The 21,461-nt window shown below is 44.6% G+C and overlaps 1 protein-coding gene across 1 annotated transcript in view; it reads left to right on the top strand.

Moving 5' to 3' along the window:
* LOC120999190 (zinc finger protein 569-like) overlaps positions 1-21,461 on the top strand; it is a 73,523-nt gene that overhangs the window by 47,252 nt on the left and 4,810 nt on the right. The window contains exons 7-9 of the mRNA XM_040430065.1: positions 12,931-13,035; positions 13,214-13,324; positions 17,319-17,426. Coding sequence (XP_040285999.1) covers positions 12,931-13,035; positions 13,214-13,324; positions 17,319-17,426 — 324 coding nt within the window. The remainder of the gene's footprint in view (positions 1-12,930; positions 13,036-13,213; positions 13,325-17,318; positions 17,427-21,461) is intronic.

Consider the following 21,461-nt stretch of genomic DNA (forward strand, 5'->3'; position numbering starts at 1 on the left):
CAGACCCATCAGTCAGTACGTGTTGGCATGTGCACACATACTGCTCCACCATGTTGCTAAAATGCTGCCTCATGCTAAGACGTTCTATATCAGCTGGTGGTGCTGGTTGTTGTGGTGTGCTGACAAAGCTTTTCCACATTTCGGCCATGCTAACCCTGCCTTCTGAGGTGCTGGAGGTGCCCCAGCTGCATTGGCGACCTCTTCCTCCTCCTCTGCCTTCTCCTTGTGCTTCAACTGTGCCCCACTGTCAGGTGGGAATGCCACCAGCAGAGCGTCTACCAGCATGCGCTTGTACTCGCACATCTTACGTTCACGCTCAAGTGACGGAATTAAGGACGGTACGTTGTCCTTGTAACGGGGATCCAGTAGCGTGGCCACCCAGTAATCAGCACAAGTTAGAATGTTGGCAACTCGGCGGTCGTTGTGGAAACACTGCAGCATGTAATCGCTCATGTGTGCAAGGCTGCCCAGAGGCAACGACAAGCTGTCTTCTGTGGGAGATGTATCGTCTGTGTCCTATGTATCCCCCCAGCCACACACCAGTGATGGCCATGAGCTGGTTTGGGTGCCACCCTGCTGTGAACACGGTTCCTCCTCCTCATCCTTCACCTCGTCATCCTCCAGAACTGTGCCCTGTCTGGACAATTGTGTACCTGGCGTTTGTGGGTGCAGGAACCCACCCTCGGAGCCACTTGTGAGTGACTATCCGGAAACCCTATGAAATGATCCCTCTTCCTCCTGTGCCACATCCTCTTCCATCATCGCCAGAAGCGTTTTTTCAAGGAGGCATAGAAGTGGGATAGTAACGCTGAGAATGGCGTTATCGGCACTGGCTATGTTGGTGGACTACTCGAAACAGCGCAACATGGAACACAGGTCTCGCATGGAGGCCCAGTCATTGGTGGTGAAGTGGTGCTGTTCCGCAGTGCGACTCACCCATGCGTGCTGCAGCTTAAACTCCACTATCACCTACTGCTCGCACAGTCTGGCCAGCATGTGCAAGGTGGAGTTCCACCTTGTGGGCACGTCCCATATGAGGTGGTGAGCTGGAAGGCGAGCAGCAGCAGGATGAGAATGCCGAAAGTGCGCACAGATGGCCCGCACTTTTATGCAGCAGCTCTGACATATCGGGGTAATTTTTAAGGAACCTCTGCACCACTAAATTCATCACATGTGCTAGGCAACGGATGTGCGTCAAACCGGCTAGTCCCAGAGCTGCTCTGAGATTTCGCCCACAGCTCCTGCGCGGTGTGGGGTTTGTCCCCCAAACAGCTAAGTCTTAAAACTGCCTGCTGTCGTTTACCCCTGGCTATGCGGAAGTTGGTTGTGAAGGTGTTACGCTGACCGTATGAGGAAGCGGAATAGGAGGAGGAAGCAACAGGAGGCAAACTGAAGCGCCCTGCAATCCGCCTCAGGCCCAGCCGCCACTGCATTTACCCAGTGTGCTGTTATGGAGATATAACGTCCCTGACCGTGCTTACTGGTCCACGTATCTGTAGTTAGGTGGACCTTGCCACAGATGGCGTTGTGCAGTGAACACCTGATTTTGTCCCCCACTTGGTTGTGCAGGGAAGGGATGGCACACCTGGAAATGTAGTGGCGGCTGGGCACGACGTACTGTGGGACAGCCACCGCCATAAGGCTTTTAAAACTCTCCGTCTCCACCAGACTGAATGACAGCATTTCAAAGGCCAGTAATTTTGAAATGCTGGCATTCAGGGCCAGGGATCGTGGGTGGGTTGGGGGGGTACTTTCTCTTCCGCTCCAGTGTTTGGGAGATGGAAAGCTGAACGCTTCCGTGGGACATTGTGGAGATGCATGGTGACCCAGGTGGTGGTGTTGCTGGCAGATCCTCTGTTTGTGGGGTGGCAGGTGGCACTGTCACTCCAGAGGTGGATGAAGAGGCCGAGACTGCAGCAGAAGAAGAAGCAGGAGGAGCCAGAGACCTTTCTCGGTTTTTAGGTGTCTACTCCACTACTGCTCGTGCTTTGCACTTAGATGCCTAGTCATGCAGGTTGTGCTCAGGTTTAGAACGTTTATGACTCGCTTCAGGCTCTGATTGCACAGCGTGCAAACCACTTGTGTCTTGTCGTCAGCACATTGTCTGAAGAACTGCCACGCCAGGGAACTCCTTGGAGCTGGCTTTGGTGTGCTCGGTCCCTTGCGGTGGGCAGTAGCAGGCGTACTGTCTAGGGGACGACTGCTCCGCTTTTGCACCCTGCTCCCTCTTCTGCTGTGCTGGTGGCTCTGTGCGACCACCGCCTCTTCCTCCGAACTACACAGGTCACTCGCATGACCTTGATTCCATGTGGGGTCGAGAACCTCATTGTCCTCCACATCATCTTCCACCCAGTCTTCACCCCTGCCCTCCTTGTCGGTCTGCACACTTTCTAAAGCCACAACAGTTGGCACCTGTGTTTCGTCATCATCCGAGACGTGCTGCGATGGTCTTCCCATGTACTCATCTTGAAACATAAGTGGTTGGGCATCGGTGCAATCTCTTCCACTTCTGGGGCAGGGCTAGGTGGATGGCCCTGGGAAACCCTGCTAGCAGAGTCATCAAAAAGCAGAAGAGACTGCTGCATGACTTGGGGCTCAGACTGCTTGGCTGTTTTGCAAAAGGGTGAGGTGAAAGACTGATGTACATCGGCTGCAGGTGCCAACTCTGATCTTTCAGCAGGAGACTGGGTGGGAGACAATGTAAAGGAACTGGAGGCACTGTCAGCAACCTATTCTACTATCGTCTGTACTTGTTCTGGCCTCCCCATTCGTAGAGCCGCATTAGATCCGACCAAATAACGCTGAAGGTTCTGTCGCCTACTCTCACCTGAAGAAGGTGTTTCACTTGTGCGTGTAGCTGGCACAGATCGACCACGTCCTCTCCCTGCAACAGGAGCTCCACCAGCGGCACCACGACCGGGGCCACGTCCCTTATTTGACGCTGTCCTCATATTTCTCAAATTTAGGATCTTGCCCAAAATGGGTGTTTTTTTGATAACAGAATAGAACAGCCGTATCTAACGCGTGTATCTCACACTGACAGATGCAGCAAAGGCTGCAAAATTTTTATTTTTTTGCCCAAAATGGGTGTTTTTTTAATAACAGAATAGAACAGCAGTATCTAATGCGTGTATCTCACACTGACAGATGAAGCATAGGCCCCTGATGTAGGTTATTGCCAAAAATGGGTGTTTTATTAAACCCTGAATATTATTGCAGTATTTCAAGCTTGTATCTCACACTGACAGATGCAGCCCATTCCGCAAATTTAGTATTTGGCCCAAAATGGGTGTTTTTTTAATTACAGAATAGAACAGCAGTATCTAACACGTGTATCCCACACTGACAGATGCAGCAAAGGCTGCAAATTTAGTTTTTTGTCCAAAATTGGTGTTTTTTTAAAACCAGAAAATTATTAGTATTTCCTGGTTGCAGAGCTGGAAACCGCAGGGAAACTATAACTGTGGAATGTGTTCGTTTTGCCCCCATAACTCACAGAGAAAAATGTTATGTATGGAGGGGGGGTCACTTACAAAGTCAAAGACTTCATCACCTGTCGTACATCCTACGTAGTCTATGTCATAATGTGTACCTGCCAGAGGTTTTACATTGGTAAGACCATTAGACCCCTTTTTGAAAGAGTGCGGGAGCATTTGAGTTCCATCAGAACGGGACGGGGCTCTCCCCGCCTGATTGATCATGTCCGTGCAGTCCATGGCGGTGATTTATTGAGCCTCTCCTTTGCTGGCATTGAGGCTGTGGGACCCATCCTGAGGGGTGGTGACCGCCGCCGCCTCTTGCTGCAGCGGGAGGCGCGATGGATCATCAGAACCAACGCCATTGGCTTGCACGGTCTTAATGATAAAAACGATATGGCAGTATTTCTATGAAGTTTTCTCCGTCCTCATGCGTCCCTATATTTGTTTACAAAATGTAACTTTTTGCCGTGATATGATATTGTGTTGCTCATATACCCTGTAGCGCTTTGTGTATGCGCACAGTTTGTCCTTTTTGTTGTTTGATTTTAATCACACAGTTGCGCACCTGTGGAGCGTCTCTTGGTTACCTTGGTGATGATCGGGTGTCCGCCCATATAGAGCACAGCGGTGCGCGTGTGTGTCATAGCGGTCCGAGGAAGCGCAAGTCACGCGCGAAACGGCCGTCACCGCCGACTCACACTGAAGGGCCATCCCGCTCCCCAGCCTGCGAACTTACTGCAAGAAATAAAGCATTGAAGTTCTTCTAAGACAGTGGTGAGTGCCGCGATTTCTTTCATCTACTTCCATTATACTAAGTATCTACTTGAACCAACCTCGCTGAGCACCACGCTAATCTTCTTATATCTGCTGGGCCGTTGGTTGCGACATTCGGCAGTACGGGGGTGTATGTGGGGCGAGAGCAGCAGAGCCGCTGATTCCCTATCCTTTCACCTTGTATAATATATTTGTCTTACACACTGACAAATGCTGCAAAGGCACCAGATGTAGGATATTGCCAAAAATGATTTCTTTTTTTTTTAAACCCAGATTATTATTGCAGTATTTCTAGCTTGTATGTCACACTAACAAATGCAGCATAGGCTGCAAAATTCAGTATTTTGGCCAAAATTGGTGTTTTTTGTAGTAACAGAATAGAACACCAGTATCTAACGCGTGTATCTCACACTGACAGATGCAGCAAAGGCTGCAAATTTAGTTTTTTGCCCAAAATGGGTGTTTTTTTAAACCCAGAAAATTATTGAAGTATTTCAAGCTTGTCTTTCACACTGACAAATGCTGCAAAGGCACCAGATGTAGGATATTGCAAAAAATGTGTGTTTTTTTAAACCCAGATTATTATTGCAGTATTTCAAGCTTGTATTTCACACTAAAAAATGCAGCATAGGCCCCAGATGTAGGGTATTGCCAAAAATGGGTGATTTTTTTAAACCCAGAAAATTATTGAAGTATTTCAAGCTTGTCTTTCACACTGACAAATGCTGCAAAGGCACCAGATGTTGTATATTGCCAAAAATTGGTGTTTTTTTTAAACCCAGATTATTATTGCAGTATTTCAAGCTTGGATTTGAATGTCACAAATGCACATATGCTGTGCTGGTGAACTGAGCTTGCATAAAATGGCCGCCGCTCACCTAACAGACGGATAAGTTATTTTTCTGTGTCACTGGCCTCAGGGCAGGGTAAAAAGATTGTGCGCTCCACCCACAAAACCAAATATATGTAGATCGCTGAGTTAACAACTTCTTCTGATTAAAGATCCTTTCTTATTCTCTCCCTCACAGCAGCATCCTCTCCCTACACTAGTAACAGCAGAGTGACGTGCAGCGCTACGTGACTCCAGATTATATAGAGGCTGGGTTACATGCTACACTGGCCAATCACAGTCATGCCATTAGTAGGCATGGCTGTGATGGCTTCTAAAGGGCACAGAGTTAAACGCTTGTTAATTGGCTGCTCTGCAGCCTTTCAAAAAGCGTCATTAAGGCTACTTTCACACTAGCATTGTTTTAATCCGGCGTTAAATTCCGACCCTATCGTTCGGGTTCGCTCAACCCTAACTTTGACCAATCTTCGAATATTTTTTCCCTTATTTTCTGATCTGAAAGCGGAAAGACCCATTTTCCAAAAAGTTCTTAGACATGTGCGTGTGAATAGATATTTTGTATGTTTTTATATGTTTGAAATTGTGAGATGATTTTGGGGTGTTTTTAAAATAAATATGATTTAGTCTAGATCGGAGAGAGAGAGAGAGAGAGAGAGTATATTTGTGCATATGTGATATATATATATATTTTTTAAGGTTATATGTCATTATTTCTTTGTAAGGGCTTGTTCACATCACCGTTATGTATTCCGTTATGGCTTTCCGTTATAAAGTAAAATAACGGAATCCATAAGACAGAAAGCAAAACGGAAACCTTTAGAGGCATTCCGTTTTGATCCGTCTTAACAGAAGTCTATGGGCAAGCATAGCTGATCCGTCTGGTTTCCTTTATGCTGGACAGAACTTTGTTTTCCGTCCAGCATAACGGAAACCAGACAGATCCATTATGCTTGCCCATATACGTCTATTATGACGGATTAAAACAGAATGCCTCTAAAGCATTGGTTCTTAACCTTTCTAAAGCCGTGACCCCTTAATACAGTTCCTCATGTTGTGATGACCCCCAACCATTACATTTTTTTCCTTGCTACATCATAACTAATTTTGCTACTGTTATGAATTGTAATGTAAATATCTGATATGCAGGATGTATTTTTATTGCTACAAATTGAACATAATTAAAGCAGAGTAATTAATCACAAAGACAAAATAAAATAAATAATAAACAACAAATACCCCCTAAAAAATAAATCAGTGGTGCGCACAGTACCCCTCAAATAAATAACTCAGTGGTGCTCACAGTACCCCCCCCCCCCTAATAAATAAATCAGAAGTGCTCAGGGTCCCCCAAATAAATAAATCAGTGGTGCTTCAAGTCCCCCCCCAAATAAATAAATCAAAAGTGCTCAGGGTCCCCCAAATAAATAAATCAGCGGGGCTTTAGGTCTCCCCCCAAATAAATAAATCAGCGGTGCTCAGGGTACCCCCAAATAAATAAATCAGAAGTGCTCAGGGTCCCCCAAATAAATAAATCAGAAGTGCTCAGGGTCCCCCAAATAAATAAATCAGAAGTGCTCAGGGTCCCCCAAATAAATTAAGCCTTGCTCAGCCAAATAATTAAAATAAAATTAGCCAGGCTCAGCCAGGCTCAATTAAATCATTGGTGGCAGTGGTGCTCAGCGGCGGTGTCATTAACGAAAAAACTCGGACCTCAGCAGACAGGCGGCCCGACTTACCCGTCCAGACGTCAGGCTCCTTCAAGGACAGGCAGTGATAGGACATCACTTCCTGTGCGCGAGGATAAGGGGCCGCTGCCGTTGTGCGGGCGACCCACAATAGGAAGCCTCAGGCGACCCCCCGGAAAGGGCCGATCGACCCCCAAAGGGGTCGCGACCCCTAGGTTGAGAACCGCTGCTCTAAAGGTTTCCGTTTTGATTTCTGTCTTATGGATTCCGTTATTTTCCGTTATAACCATGTTATAAGGGAAAGCCATAACGGAATACATAACTGTGATGTGAACAAGCCCTAGCCCATCTTGTTTAAGTTGCATGCATTAGTTGACTTGCTGTGTGGATTCCCTTTTCTTTTTATTCTTTAAATAATCGGCTGTCTTTTCCAGGTGTGAATTCGGTATGATTCAATAGTGGCATGTGTTTAGATAAGAGATATGGTAGTTTGTGTGTCTTTCTGATTTCTTTCTATGTTATTAGGACTCTTAGGACTAGTGATCTTTTTGCTGTGTTTGGCCAGTGGGTATATTTTGTGTGTAAAAGAATTTTGAGGTTTTCAGGAGCTATTAGTGCTTCTTCTAATTGAGTGTTGAAATGCTGTTGAGAGTTTTGCAGCCAGTGTAGAATGTCTACTTAACCCCTTCCCGACCAGCGATGTATATGATCCCTTGTGCTTCTATTGCATGGACTCTTGTTTGGTCTCAGGATCATGGTGGTGGACCCATGTTTCATCACCATTAATAATTTGAGAATAGAAGTCTCCTGGATTTTCTCTATGCATGTCTAAATATTCTTGGCTAAATTGCTGGAGTCAACATTTGTGGCACCCACCTGGAATTGACCTTTGACATCATCAAAACATGATAAATTATACTGGAAACTGTGCCAACTTAAATGCCGAATTCATGAGCTATAACAATGACTTGTTATAGCTCATCCAAAATCATGAGCTCCACTTTACGGCACATTTTAATCTGAAACAGGTGTCATCTTCAATTGATTCCCTACCTCATTTTATTTCTTGGGGACACAGGGCGTACAGGTACGCCCTGATGTCCCGGCACTTAAGGAAACAGGGCCCTGTGTATTTCCGATCACCGCTGCACGGCAGGCAGTGATCGGAACAGAGTGCCTGCTGAAATCATTCAGCAGGCACTCTGTGACAATGCCGAGGGGGGTCCTGTGACCCCCCGTATCGGCGATTGCAGCAAACCGCAGGTCAATTCAGACCTGCGGTTTGCTGCGTTTCCGGGTTATTCGGGTCTCCAATCACCATTCTTAGATCCTGGGAGGTGCCGGTGACATCACCTCCCAGGATCGCTTCCTATTGGCTGTACGGGCGGGCGAGCGTGCGTTAACTTCGCCCACCTCTGCTCTCCTCCTACACACTGCATCCTGGAGCCGTGGAGAGAGGAGCCTCGTCAATCTTTGAGCCCAGCACCCCTCATCTGTGCCCAGCACCCCCCATCTGAGCCACCACAGTGCCATCTGGCACTAAAAAGGTACCTAGGGACAGGTTTAGGGACAACTTAGATTAGGTAGGGAGAGTTTAGGGAAAAAAAAGTTGTTGTTTTTTCAGCATCCCCCTGATCAGGTGTCTGGGGTCCACAGCACACTCAGCTGTATGACCCTAGACCCCCAGGGGTGCTGCAGCTTGTCCCCCCCCCCCCTTACACATTTTTTTGGGCGCAAGCGTCCGGCCACTGTTAGCGCATCGCCCACCCCACCGCTGACCAGCTTCGGACCGCTGATCAGCGAGTTAGAATTATTATATATATATATAATAATATATATATATATTTTATTTTTTTTCACATTTTTTTGGGCTTTCATTTTTTTTTGTTAGTTTTTTTTTTTTCTGTTAGGTTTAGGGGTAAGTGTACGCGAGCACCCGCCCCCCCCCCCCCCCCCACACACGCACACTAAATAAAGTTTTCCACACACACACGTGCACACACACACCCGTTCTCGGCCGAGGAGGCATACGCCCTGCTTGTCTCCAAATCCAAGAGCCCCAGTGAGGACGAGGATGACCCCACTTTCCTCTTGTCATCCGCATCCTCATCATCTAGTGATGATGATGAGCCCCCAAGGTGGCGGAGACGCCGCCAGGCGAGCAAGGGGACCCCCATGCCAGGGACCCTGTACGAGCTGCTCTGGGGCTCGTACTAGTTTTCCAGCCCACCAGATAAGTCCACCTGAGCCCCCTATCGGTGAACTTGCATGGCGTACCCCAGAAGATTTTGAGCCCGTGATTCCTGATTTTGTTGGCCAACCAGGAATCCAGATTCCCACAGTGGGCTTCACGGAATATGACTATTTATTTTTATTTTTTTTCAGTGACCATTTTGTGAATTTGATGGTGAAGCAGACGAACTTGTATGCCCAACAGTTCATTGCTCAACACCCGGGCTTTTTTTTGGCTAGGTCCGGTGGCTGGACGCCGGTCAGTGCAGCCAAGAGTAGGACGTTTTGGGGCGTCGTGCTGCACATGGGCCTAGTCAAAAAACCCAGTGTCAGGCAGTACTGGAGTAGGGATGTCCTCTACCAGACCCCACTCTACTGTATGGCCATGACACGTTCCCGTTTTGAGGCCATTCGGAGGTGATCCTGCCTATGACCCGCCTGTACAAAATCAGGCCGGTCATCGATCACTTCGGGGCCACATTTTTGGAGGCCTATGTACCTGGAAGGGAGGTCGCTGTTGATGAGTCTCTCATTGCTTTCAAGGGGAGACTCATTTTCAGCCAGTATGTTCTCTCTAAGCGGGCGAGGTATGGCGTGAAGCTGTACAAACTTAGTGAGAGTACGTCAGGGTACACTTACAAGTTTTGTGTGTACGAGGGGCGAGATTCCAGTTTTGAACCCCCAGAATGTCCCCCCCACTCTGGGTGTTAGCGGGAAACTTGTGTGGGACCTTATGCACCCACTGCTAGATAAGGGTTACCACCTGTACGTGGATAACTTTTATACTAGTATCCCCTTGTTCCAGTCCCTCGCCGCCAGATCCACGTCCGCTTGTGGGACCATGCGGAAAAATCAACGCGGCCTCCCTACCTACCCCCTCTAGGTACCTATCCCCAGGGGTGAGACCCGTGCCCTTACCAGTGGAAACCTGTTGCTGGTCAGATATAAGGACGAGGGATGTCCTTGTACTGTCCACAATTCACGGTAACTGCATCACCCCTGTCCCTGTGCGAGGTACCGCAGCAACGTTCCTCAAGCACGATTGTATCGTCGACTACAATCGGTATATGGGAGGAGTTGATCTCTTTGATCAAGTCCTCAAGCCATATTACGCCATGCGCAAAACCCGGGCGTGGTACAAAAAAGTTGCAGTCTACTTGGTACAGGTTGCCTTGTACAACTCTTTTGTGCTGTCCCAGAGCTCTGCCAACACAGGGAGATTCTTGCAGTTCTATGAGGCAGTCCTCAAGGCCCTGATTTTTTCTGACCGGGAAAGAGCAGGCCGGAGTACCTCGGGAACTGGAGGCGCCCCCGGATCATCCCTGGCCAACACTTTCCAGGTGTGGTCCCCCACACTGGAAAGAAGGGACGGTCCCAAAAAAGTTCAGAGTGTGTAACAGGAGGGTGATACGGAAGGACACCACCACTCAGTATGACACGTTCTCCGATCATCCGGGCCTTTGCATTGACGGTTGCTTCAGGGAGTACCACACTTCCATGGAGTACTAAATTTATAATCCCCTTCCCCAATTTTAATTCTATTTAGCCACAGACAATCGCCCAAAAAATAAAAATAAACTATAGCTCTCAGACTTTGGAGACACTAAAACAAAAATAATATTTTTAAAAAAAATTTATTTAGTAAAACTAAAATAAATAAAAAAGTAGACATATTAGGTATTGCCGCGTCCGTAAGAACCTGAACTATAAAAATACCCCATGACCTAACCCCTCAAATGAACACAGTCAAAAAAATAAAATAAAAACTGTGCCAAAACAGCTATTTTTTGGGCAATTTTTCTATTTTAATCCATTTTTTCCAGTAACAAAGCAAGGGTTAACAGCCAAACCAAACTTAATATTTATTGCCCTGATTCTGCAGTTTACAAAAACACCCCATATGTGGTTGTAAACTGCTGTATGACCAAACGGCAGAGCGCAGAAGGAAATGAACGTCATATGGTTTTTGGAAGGCAGATTTTGCTGGACTGGTTTATTTACACCATGTCCCATTTGAAGCCCCCCTGATGCACCCCTAGAGTAGAAACTCCATAAAAGTGACCCCATCTAAGAAACTACACCCCTTAAGGTATTCAAAACTGATTTTTACAAACTTTGTTAACCCTTTAGGTGTTCCACAAGAGTTATTGGCAAATGGAGATGAAATTTCAGAATTTCTATTTTTTGGAACCTTGCCTCACAAAAATGTAATATAGAGCAACAAAAAATCATATGTACCCTAAAAATAGTCCCAACAACACTGCCACCTTATCCCGTAGTTTCCAAAATGTGGTCACTTTTATGGAGTTTCTACTCTAGGGGTGCATCAGGGGGGCTTTAAATGGGACATGGTGTAAATAAACCAGTCCAGCAAAATCTGGCTTCCAAAAACCACATAGCGCTCCTTTCCTTCTACGTCCTGCCATGTGCCCGTACAGTAGTTTACGACCACATATGGGGTGTTTCTATAAACTACAGAATCAGGGCAATAAATATTGAGTTTCGTTTGGCTTTTAACCCTTGCTTTGTTATTTGAAAAAATTGATTAAAATTGAAAATTTGCCCAAAAATTGAAATTCTGAAATTTCATCTCCATTTGCCAAAAACTCTTGTGGAACACCCAAAGGGTTAACAAAGTTTGTAAAATGTGTTTTCAATACCTTGAGGGGTGTAGTTTATTCAGTAGGGTCATTTTTAGGTGGTTTCTATTATGTAAGCCTCACAAAGTGACTTCAGACCTGAACTGGTCCTTAAAAAGTGGGTTTTGGAAAATTTCTGAAAAATTTCACGATTTGCTTCTAAACTTCTAAGCCTTGTAATGTCCCAAAAAAATAAAATGGCATTCCTAAAATGATCCAAACATGAAGTAGACATATGGTGAATGTAAAGTAATAACTATTTTTGGAGGTATTACTATGTATTATAGAAGTAGAGAAATTGAAACTTGGAAATCTGCAAATTTTTCAAAATTTTTGGTAAATTTGGTACTTTTTTTATAAATAAAAATTAATTTTTTTACTCCATTTTACCAGTGTAATGAAGTACAATATGTGAAGATAAAACAATCTCAGAATGGCCTGGATAAGTAAAAGTGTTTTAAAGTTAAGTTAATGGCCTGGTCCTTAAGGTGAAAATGAGCCTGGTCCATAAGGGGTTAAACTGCTTGGCCCAAAACTTTACTTGGTAGTAGGAAGTTGCATCATCTTTATATAGAGCAATCATCCTTTCATGGATTTCTTTAGGCTTCTTTGCTTCCTTCCATGGATCTGCAAAAAACGCTTCCGTTACAATAATACAACTGCATGCATCCGTCATGATTGGATCCGATTGTATTATGTCTTCTATAGCCATGACGGATCTGTCATAAACTCCATTGAAAGTCAATGGGGGACGGATCCGTTTTCTATTGTATCAGAGAAAACGGATCCGTTCTCATTGACTTACATTGTATGTCAGGACTTCTCCGCTTCGTCAGGCGGACACCAAACGCTGCGTGCAGCGTTTTGGTGTCCGCCTTCAGAGCGAAACGGTGACTGAACTGAGACAAACTGATGCATTCTGAGCGAATCCTTTTCCATTCAGAATGCATTAGGGCAAAACTGATTCGTTTTGGACCGCTTGTGAGAGCCCATGACGGATCTCACAAACGGAAAGCCAAAGCATTAGTGTGAAAGTAGCCTAAACTGGCACTGTACTGCACTTGCCATCCTGTCACTTCCAGTGCTTTCATGAGTCTGAACTGCTACTGTGTGTGTTACATATCCAGACATGTCGCAACTTGCACAGACAAGCTCAGCTCTCGAACACTGACAGAACATGCTGGCGTAGATAACTTATTGAACACACTTCGTATTTTAGAGTCGGCATAGAACAACATAATTTATATATATATTTTTTTAATCTCTCACAGGTTTTCCTTCAACTCCACCTGTTGCTCGCAGGGTTAACTTTCAAGAACAGCCATCCAACAACTCCTTGCAAATAGAAGGCAAGCACAGTGTCAAATATGAGGCTGGTGAGTTATTTTCCCTGCAGTAAAGCCATTTAACATTGTGGATGTTTGGTCCAAAAAATTCCTTATTCCGTATTCTTAAAATATCAGGCTACACGTAAAATAAAAATGTTGAAAGTGTACAATAGAGATTTAGAATTTCCTTTTTTGACACAGACTTCTCTTTTCTTCCTACTAAAAGGACACAGAGCATCTACCTCTGGTATTAATAAAACTAATATGGTTGCTGTTCCACAAAAGCTCATAATCAAGAAACCCTACAACATTTGTGAAAAAAATGTTATTTTGAAAGGTAAGTGCTGAGGCGAATGTAGCATTTGTGCTAGAGAAAAGTTCTCTCCTGTCTAATTTGCTTGTCCCTTGAACAAATTTGGAAGAAAACAAATCTTGTTAGTAACCTAATGTAGAATGTATTGCAGATTGTCTAGAAACATGCTGTTTGCTCGGCTCTGTTCCTAAGGCTCCATTCACACGTCTGCAAATGGGTCCGCATCCGTTCCGCAATTTTGCGGAACAGGTGCGGACCCATTCATTTTCTATGGGGACGGAATGGATGCGAACAGCACACAGTGTGCTGTCAGTATCCGCATTTGCGGAGCACGGCCCCGATCTTCAGGTCCGCAGCTCCGCAAAAGATAGAACATGTCCTATTCTTGTCTGCAGCTTGCGGACAAGAATAGGCATTTCTATAGGGGTGCCAGGCGGGTGTGTTGCGGACCAGCAATTTGCAGGTCCGCAATACACCACGGACGTGTGAATGGAGCCTAAGGGCTCGTTCACACAAAACGTTTTTTGCGTTCAGTATACGGACCATTTTTTGCATTCCGTATACGGAACTATTCATTCCTATGGGTCCGCAAAAAAAACGGAATGTACTCGGTGAGCATTCCGTTTCCGTATGTCCGCAATTCCGTTCCGCTAGATTTTGAGTCTTGTCCTATTCTTGTCCGCAAATCACGGTCCGTGGCTCCATTCAAGTCAATGGGTCCGCAAAAAAAACTATGCATCCGTATGTCTTCCGTATCCGTTCCGTTTTTTGTGGAACCATCTATTGAAAATGCTATGCCCAGCCCAATTTATTCTATGTAATTACTGTATACTGTATATACCATACGGAAACACAACGGAAACACAACGGAAACAAAAAACGGAACAATGGATCCGGAAAAAACGGCCCGCAAAACACTGAAAAAGCCATACGGTTGTGTGAAAGAGGTTTAACTCCTATAGACTTCAATGCTTAGCCACCTCTGATTGAGTTTCAGTAGGGAAAGTGGCAGCTGACGGCTGCTTTGATTTGACAGATGGGTGTTTCTGGACACTCTTTCTCGCATTAGGTGTGTATACACATATGAACAGATTGTATAATTTGTTTTATACTGTTTTCCCCTTTTGTGTGTCTTGAAAATCCAATAAAAATTTCTGTTTCAAAGAAAGACACATATGTACAGAAAACAAACATATTTCAGCACTTGTTCCCTTAACCCCTTCAGGACCTTGCAATTTAGCATTTTTGTTTTTTCACATAGTTGTATGAGGGCTTGTTTTTTTAGGGTCAAATTGTATTTTCTAATGGCACCATTTACTATTAACATGCAATGTAGTGGGAAGCTGGGAAAAAATTCCAAATAGTGTGGAATTGTAAAAAAAAAACGCAATTCTGGCACAGTTTTATGGGTTTTGGTTTTCTACAGCGTTTCCTATGCGGTAACACTGGTCCATTCACTTCATTGTTTTGATCTATACGATTACAAAGATACTACTTTTAAATATTTATTCTTGTGTTTAATACTGAAAAAAATGTGTAACTATGGAAACATTTTTTCTTTAGAATTTTTATATATAATAATTATATAAAGGGCCTAATGGCATTCAATTGTTAGATTGCCACTTCCATGTATCAATTATATTAAATCCATTGATAAATAGAAGATTCAATATATTCCAATATAATGCTGCCACCTGCAGGCCTACATTGGAATATACCTAAGCAAGGCATTGAAGCCTCCAGCAGGCTCCGGCCTTTTACATCACACAAACGTCTCCACCAGTCGCTGCATTTGGTAGCCGTTCCAGGCAAAAGAGAACAGCACTTCCAGATGTTGTACTCTTAGATGCCGTGGTCACATTTGATCACGACATCTGAGCAGTTAAATCATGCGATCAGCAGAAATCCGGTGGCTATAGCGCTCGCAAGCAGGCGCCATTTTTAAAGACCGTACTTCTACTGTGCATGTACAGTAGAGGTCTGGAAAGAGTTAAAGCGAGTCTGTCATCAGGAAATGTAGTGTTAAATCAGAAACAATACCGTGTAGTGCTAGATCAGCTGAATGTAATGATATCTTTCACTTTAGAGATCTGTTCATTCCAGAGAAAAGTACTTTTAATCCAAATGCCAATGAGCAGATAAGTGCACTGAGGGCGGGTCCCAATCACTATCCAGACCCTTCCTTGTTTTGATTGAACGGGACAGACCAGATGACTATGCAGGATCCTGGCCCCATCAGTGAAAAGTGGGAGGAGCAAGGGTGCGCAGAGTGGTGTTAGGCCTTAAAAAGCTTCTGTCACCCCACTAAACCTTTTTTTTTTTTTTTTGCTTGCTTATAATCCCCACACTGCGATTTATGCCTACATAATCAAATTAATCATTTTGGTCCTGTAGATTTTGTTTAAAACATGCTTTTAAAATATGCAAATTACCTTGCTACTAGCAAGTAGGGCGGCTACTTGCTGGTAGCAGCTGCATCCTCCGATCCTAAAGACGCCCCCTCCGCATTGTGATTGACAGGGCCAGGGAACGGAATCGTTCTCTGCTGGCTTTGCCTGTTAGCATTCAAAATCTGGCGCCTGCGCCGCGGCCGTACCTGTCTTCAATCGGCGCAGGCGCACTGAGAGGCGGCCGCTTGCTCGGCCGCTCCATCCTCAATGCGCCTGCGCCGATGACGTCACATCTACACCTGGCACAGGCGCATTGAGGATGGAGCGGCCGAGCGAGCGGCCGCCTCTCAGTGCGCCTGCGCCGATTGAAGACAGGTGCGGCGCAGGCGCCAGATTTTGAATGCTAACAGGCAAAGCCAGCAGAGAAAGATCCCGTCCGCTGGCCCTGTCAATCAACAAGCGGAGGGGGCGTCTTTAGGATTGGAGGATGCTGCTGCTACCAGCCAGTAGCCGCCCTACTTGCTGGTAGCAAGGTAATTTGCATATTTTAAAAGCATGTTTTAAACAAAATCTACAGGACCAAAATGATTAATATGATTATGTAGGCATAAATCGCAGTGTGGGGATTATAAGTAAGCAAAAAAAAAAAAGGTTTAGTGGGGTGACAGAAGCCCTTTAACTTTAACTGATTTGCATAATAATCAAAGTACCATATTTTTCGACCCATAAGACGCACCTAGGTTTTAGAGGAGGACAATAAGAAAAAATATTTTTCATTAGACCTCAGCTCACAGCCCCAATGTGAATGACCCCAAATATTAATAAGACCCCCCTATTGAGACCTCAAATGAGTCCCCCATTGCCTTTCATATTAGCCCCCATGCAACAGAGCACATAAAATAAAATAAAATCCACTTACTTCTGCTGCTCCGGACACCACTGCTCCTCACCTCCAGCGCGCTCTCTCTCTCACCTCCAGGTAAGGGAATAAGGCAGCTCGATAATAGGTGGGACGCCACCCAGAGCTAATAATTCCCGAATTTCTACAATTTTACAAATTTGAGGACTGTGATATAAGAATAATATAACTCTTTCATAAAGTCTAACATTGCGTTATAACATCAAGAATCGCTTATTATTTTACTAACTGAAGAATTGGTGACTATCGAAAATCTCTGAGAATTACTGACAAACAGCCTATATAGTGCTGATAACCAATTTTTCTGTGGTGGACTAATCAGAAATTCAGAAAGCACCTATAAGCTGTCTGATATACATATTTATACGTCAAGTGATTTTTACCTTACCGTCATTTGTGATGTTTTATCCTTTTGTTATTTAATTTCTGTACAACTTGCGTATCTTGTATGACATTTTAAATCTTTTAATATTTGAGAACTGTACTAGTAGTAGTAATAATAAAGTAATTTGCTCTGAGCAGTTCTCCAGATATTGAGTGCCATATCTTCATTTTTTACAATTTTATTAACTTCTTGGTGTTTTTTGAGTTAACACTTAGATAGTGAGCACCTTTTCTATCCTACGGATTGGTAGAGCCACCCCATTCTGTGAACCCTTTCATAAGTAGCTCCATTGACTTCTCACTCGCACTTCATTTCTCCTTGTAGAGTTTCCCAGCATTGAACCTGTTACACTGAGAATGAAATCAAAAGAGCCTCCGGGTAACAGTGAAAACATTTGTTTGGATGGAAGGGATGTAATAAACTACACCGTTGGTAAGGGCTCAGGGATTTCATTTTGTTTTTCTGTATAAAATGGTGTTTTCTCAGTAATAATGTTGGCAGCTTTATTTTAGAGGACAGGTCCTTTTTTAGGAAGTATTTTCTTTGGTTAAACCTTCCACCTCCCAGGATGCTCTGTTAACAATCATTTGGTGTTGATTTTTATACAAGATCAGCATTTTCAGCAACTGTGGGGGTTAGCTCTTTTAAAAATTTGTTTGGCATTTTTTTAATTGCAGATTATGTACTTTTCTAGTATCGTCGAGTATCCTTAATTTTTCAGGCCACACAAGGACTGCTCATATGCAGGAAACCTCTTTAAATGGATTCTGTCATCTCGTATAACACAAATTCAGATTTTAAACCAGTCATGCTCCACAGCTTACCTTGAATCGGCTGTGCTGTTTTTTATTGTAATCCTTCCATCAGTTTTGCTGAAAAACGACTTTTATAAAACCCTGAAGGTGCTCATAGGGGCGTTATGTTCCCTTTGTGTGCCCAGTAACGCCCCTCTTACAGTGCCCAAAACGCCTTCCTCCAGAATCCCTAACCGCCCACAGCATCTCATCCCTCTCCTCCCCCTCCCTGACGCCTAGCGAAGTCTCGCACAGACGCAGTACCCACTGAGGGCTGCGCCAGTGCGATTTGCTGGAGACTGAGGGCAGGAGCTTCATCGTCGTCCCTGGGCATGCGCCGAGCCCAGTGACGTCCGATGCTCGCGCGAGACTTCGCTCGGCCGTCAGGGAGGGGGAGGAGAGGGATGAGACGGATGAGATGCTGTAGGCGGTTAGGGATTCTGGAGGAAGGCGTTTTGGGCACTGTAAGAGGGGCGTTACTGGGCACACAAAGGGGAACATAACGCCCCTCTGGGCACCTTCAGGGTTTTATAAAAGTCGTTTTTCTGCAAAACTACTGGACGGATTACAATAAAAAACAGCACAGCCGATTCAAGGTAAGCTGTGGAGCATGACTGGTTTAAAATCTGAATTTGTGTTATACGAGGTGACAGAATCCCTTTAAAGTGCAACTTTCATTCCACAAAAAGACTACACTGCATGGTATTAAACATGAAGGAGGCATTTGTAATTAGTTGTTCTGTCTTTTCCCCAAAGCGACAGTACCTGGGTCCATTGCCCTCCTGAAATGTTGCTGAATCTGTCTTCTCACACTCAGTTGCATACTGGGCCCATTGGCATTAAATAAAATATGACAAAGAAAGGGAGAAAAAATATTTATTTAATAACATGAAAAAGCAGGCGTTTATAAAACCTATAGCACACGTAGGTATAAATGAAATGTAATTCTCCAGGAAATTCACTGCCGAACAGGCACAATACCTTGTAGGGCTAGCTTTATTAAATGTAATGTTACCTTTCACTTTGGGATCTGTTGTTTCGTTCTGGAGAAAAAGTACTTGTAATCCATATGCAAATTAGCAGTTAAACAGGGACTGTCACCTCTCCTGACATGTCCGTTTTAGTAACTACTTGCATTCCCCATGTAATAACACATCTGGAGCATCTGTTCTTATTACTCTGTGTTGTGCCATTCCTTTATTATTCCTGCAAGAAGTTTACAAATAAATTGCCAGCAGAGCAGTCTGCAGTAAAGGTGCTGCTGGGTGTTACCAGTAGCGGGGACACACCTCCAAATGGTAACCCCCAACTGTACCCTTAGGCCTCTTGCACACAAACGTTTTTTTCCTGTTTACGTTCTGTTTTTTACGTATCATATATGGAGCCATTCATTTCAATGCATCCGGAAAAAAATGGAATGTACTCCGTATGCCTTTCGTTTCCGTATTTCCGTTCCGAGATAGAACATGTCCTATTATTGTCCGCATAACGGACAAGGATAGTACTGTTCTATCAGGGGCCAGCTGTTCCGTTCTGCAAAAAATGGAATGCACACGGACGTCATCCGTATTTTTGGCGGATCTGTTTTTTGCGGAAAATGCTGAAAAATGCTGAAAAAGCCATACGGTCGTGTGCTAGAGGCCTTACTGCAAGCTGCTGGCAATTCATTCATAAACTTATAGTAGAAATAACAGAGGAATGGCACAACATAGAGTCATAAGAAAAGATGCCCCCGAATTGTTAGTACACCAGACAGGTCCTCTTTAAAGGTGTTCTCCGGGAATTAAGAAAATGAAAATACTTAAATATTACTTTATTATAAATATGTTCCCAAATACCTTTAATTAGGTATAATGGCTCGTTTTGTCTGGAGAGCAGTTACCAGGGGAAATAAAATGGCCACCCTCCTATTAGTACAGAGAAAACCTGTCCTTATCACACAACAGGACAAGTTACTTCACAACACTGAGATAAAGAACTACCTCATCCTTTTATGATCCTGAACACAGTTTATAATGATCTTTAGCTGAATCTCTGTAGGATTGGAGTTCATGAGAAGACATGAAGTACAGAGAGGATAGACAGGACAGACTGTGGTAATGGAGAGTGAATACAAGAGCTGCTCCTCATCAGCCACATCCCCACCCTCGTCTCTGTACTTTATGTCTCTCTCCATTCCTACAGAGATTCAGCTGAAGATCATATTAAACTGTATTCAGGCTCATAATCCCTGACAAGTAGAGTAGAGAGGAGACTGAGGCAGCTCTTTACCTCAGTGCTGTGAAGTAACTTGTCCTTCCTGTGGGATTAGGACAGGTTTTGTGTGTACTAATAGGACGGCGGCCATTTTATTTCGCCTAATGATTGCCCCCTAGACAAAACAAGCCAATATACCTGAGGAAAGGTATTTGGGAATATACACTGACCAAAAATATAAACACAAAACTTTCGGTTTTGCTCCCATTTTGCATGAGCTGAACTCAAAGATCTGAAACATTTTCTACGTACACAAAAGACCCATTACTCTCAAATATTGTTCACAAATCTGTCTAAATCTGTCTCCTTTTCCGAGATAATACATCCCACCTCACAGGTGTGGCATATCAAGGTGCTGATTAGACAGCATGAATATTGCACAGGTGTGCCTTAGACTTCCCACAATGAAAGGCCACTCTGAAATGTGCAGTTTGATCACACAGCACAATGCCACAGATGTTGCAATGTTTGAGGGAGCGTGTAATTGGCATTCTGACTGCAGGAATGTCTACCAGAGCTGTTGTCCGTGCAATGAATGTTCATTTCTCTACCATAAGCCGTCTCCAAAGGCGTTTCAGAGAATTTGGCAGTACATCCAACCGGCCTCACAACCGCAGGCCCCGTGTAACCACACCAGCCCAGGACCTCCACATCCAGCTTGTTCACCTCCATGATCGTCTGAGACTAGCCACCCGGACAGGTGCAGCAACAATTGGTTTGCATAACCAAAGAATTTCTGCACAAACTGTCAGAAACCATCTCAGGGAAGCTCATCTGCATACTCGTCATCCTCATCAGGGGCTGGACCTGACTGCAGTTCGTCATCGTAACCGACTTGAGTGGGCAAATGCTCACATTCGAGAGCATCTGCCATGTTGGAGAGGCGATCTGTTCACGGATGAGTCCCGGTATTCACTGTTCAGGGCAGATGGCAGACAGCGTGTGTGGCGTCGTGTAGGTGAGCGGTTTGCTGACGTCAACGTTGTGGATCGAGTGGCCCATGGTGGCGGTGGGGTTATGGTATGGGCAGGCGTATGTTATGGACAACGAACACAGGTGCATTTTATTGATGGCATTTTGAATGCACAGAGATACCGTGATGAGATCCTGAGGCCCATTGTTGTGCCATTCATCCACGACCATCACCTCATGTTGTAGCATAATAATGCACGGCCCCATATTGCAAGGATCTGTACACAATTTCTGGAAGCTGAAAACATCCCAGTTCTTGCATGGCCAACATACTCACCGGACATGTCACCCATTGAGCATGTTTGGGACGCTCTGGATTGGCGTATGCGACAGAGTGTTCCAGTTCCTGACAATATTCTGCAACTTCGCACAGCTATTGAAGAGGAGTGGACCAACATTCCACAGGCCACACTCAACAACCTCATCAACTCTATGCGACAGAGAT

The sequence above is a fragment of the Bufo bufo genome, chromosome 1, assembly GCF_905171765.1.
Source record: "Bufo bufo chromosome 1, aBufBuf1.1, whole genome shotgun sequence".
Classification (NCBI taxonomy): domain Eukaryota; kingdom Metazoa; phylum Chordata; class Amphibia; order Anura; family Bufonidae; genus Bufo; species Bufo bufo.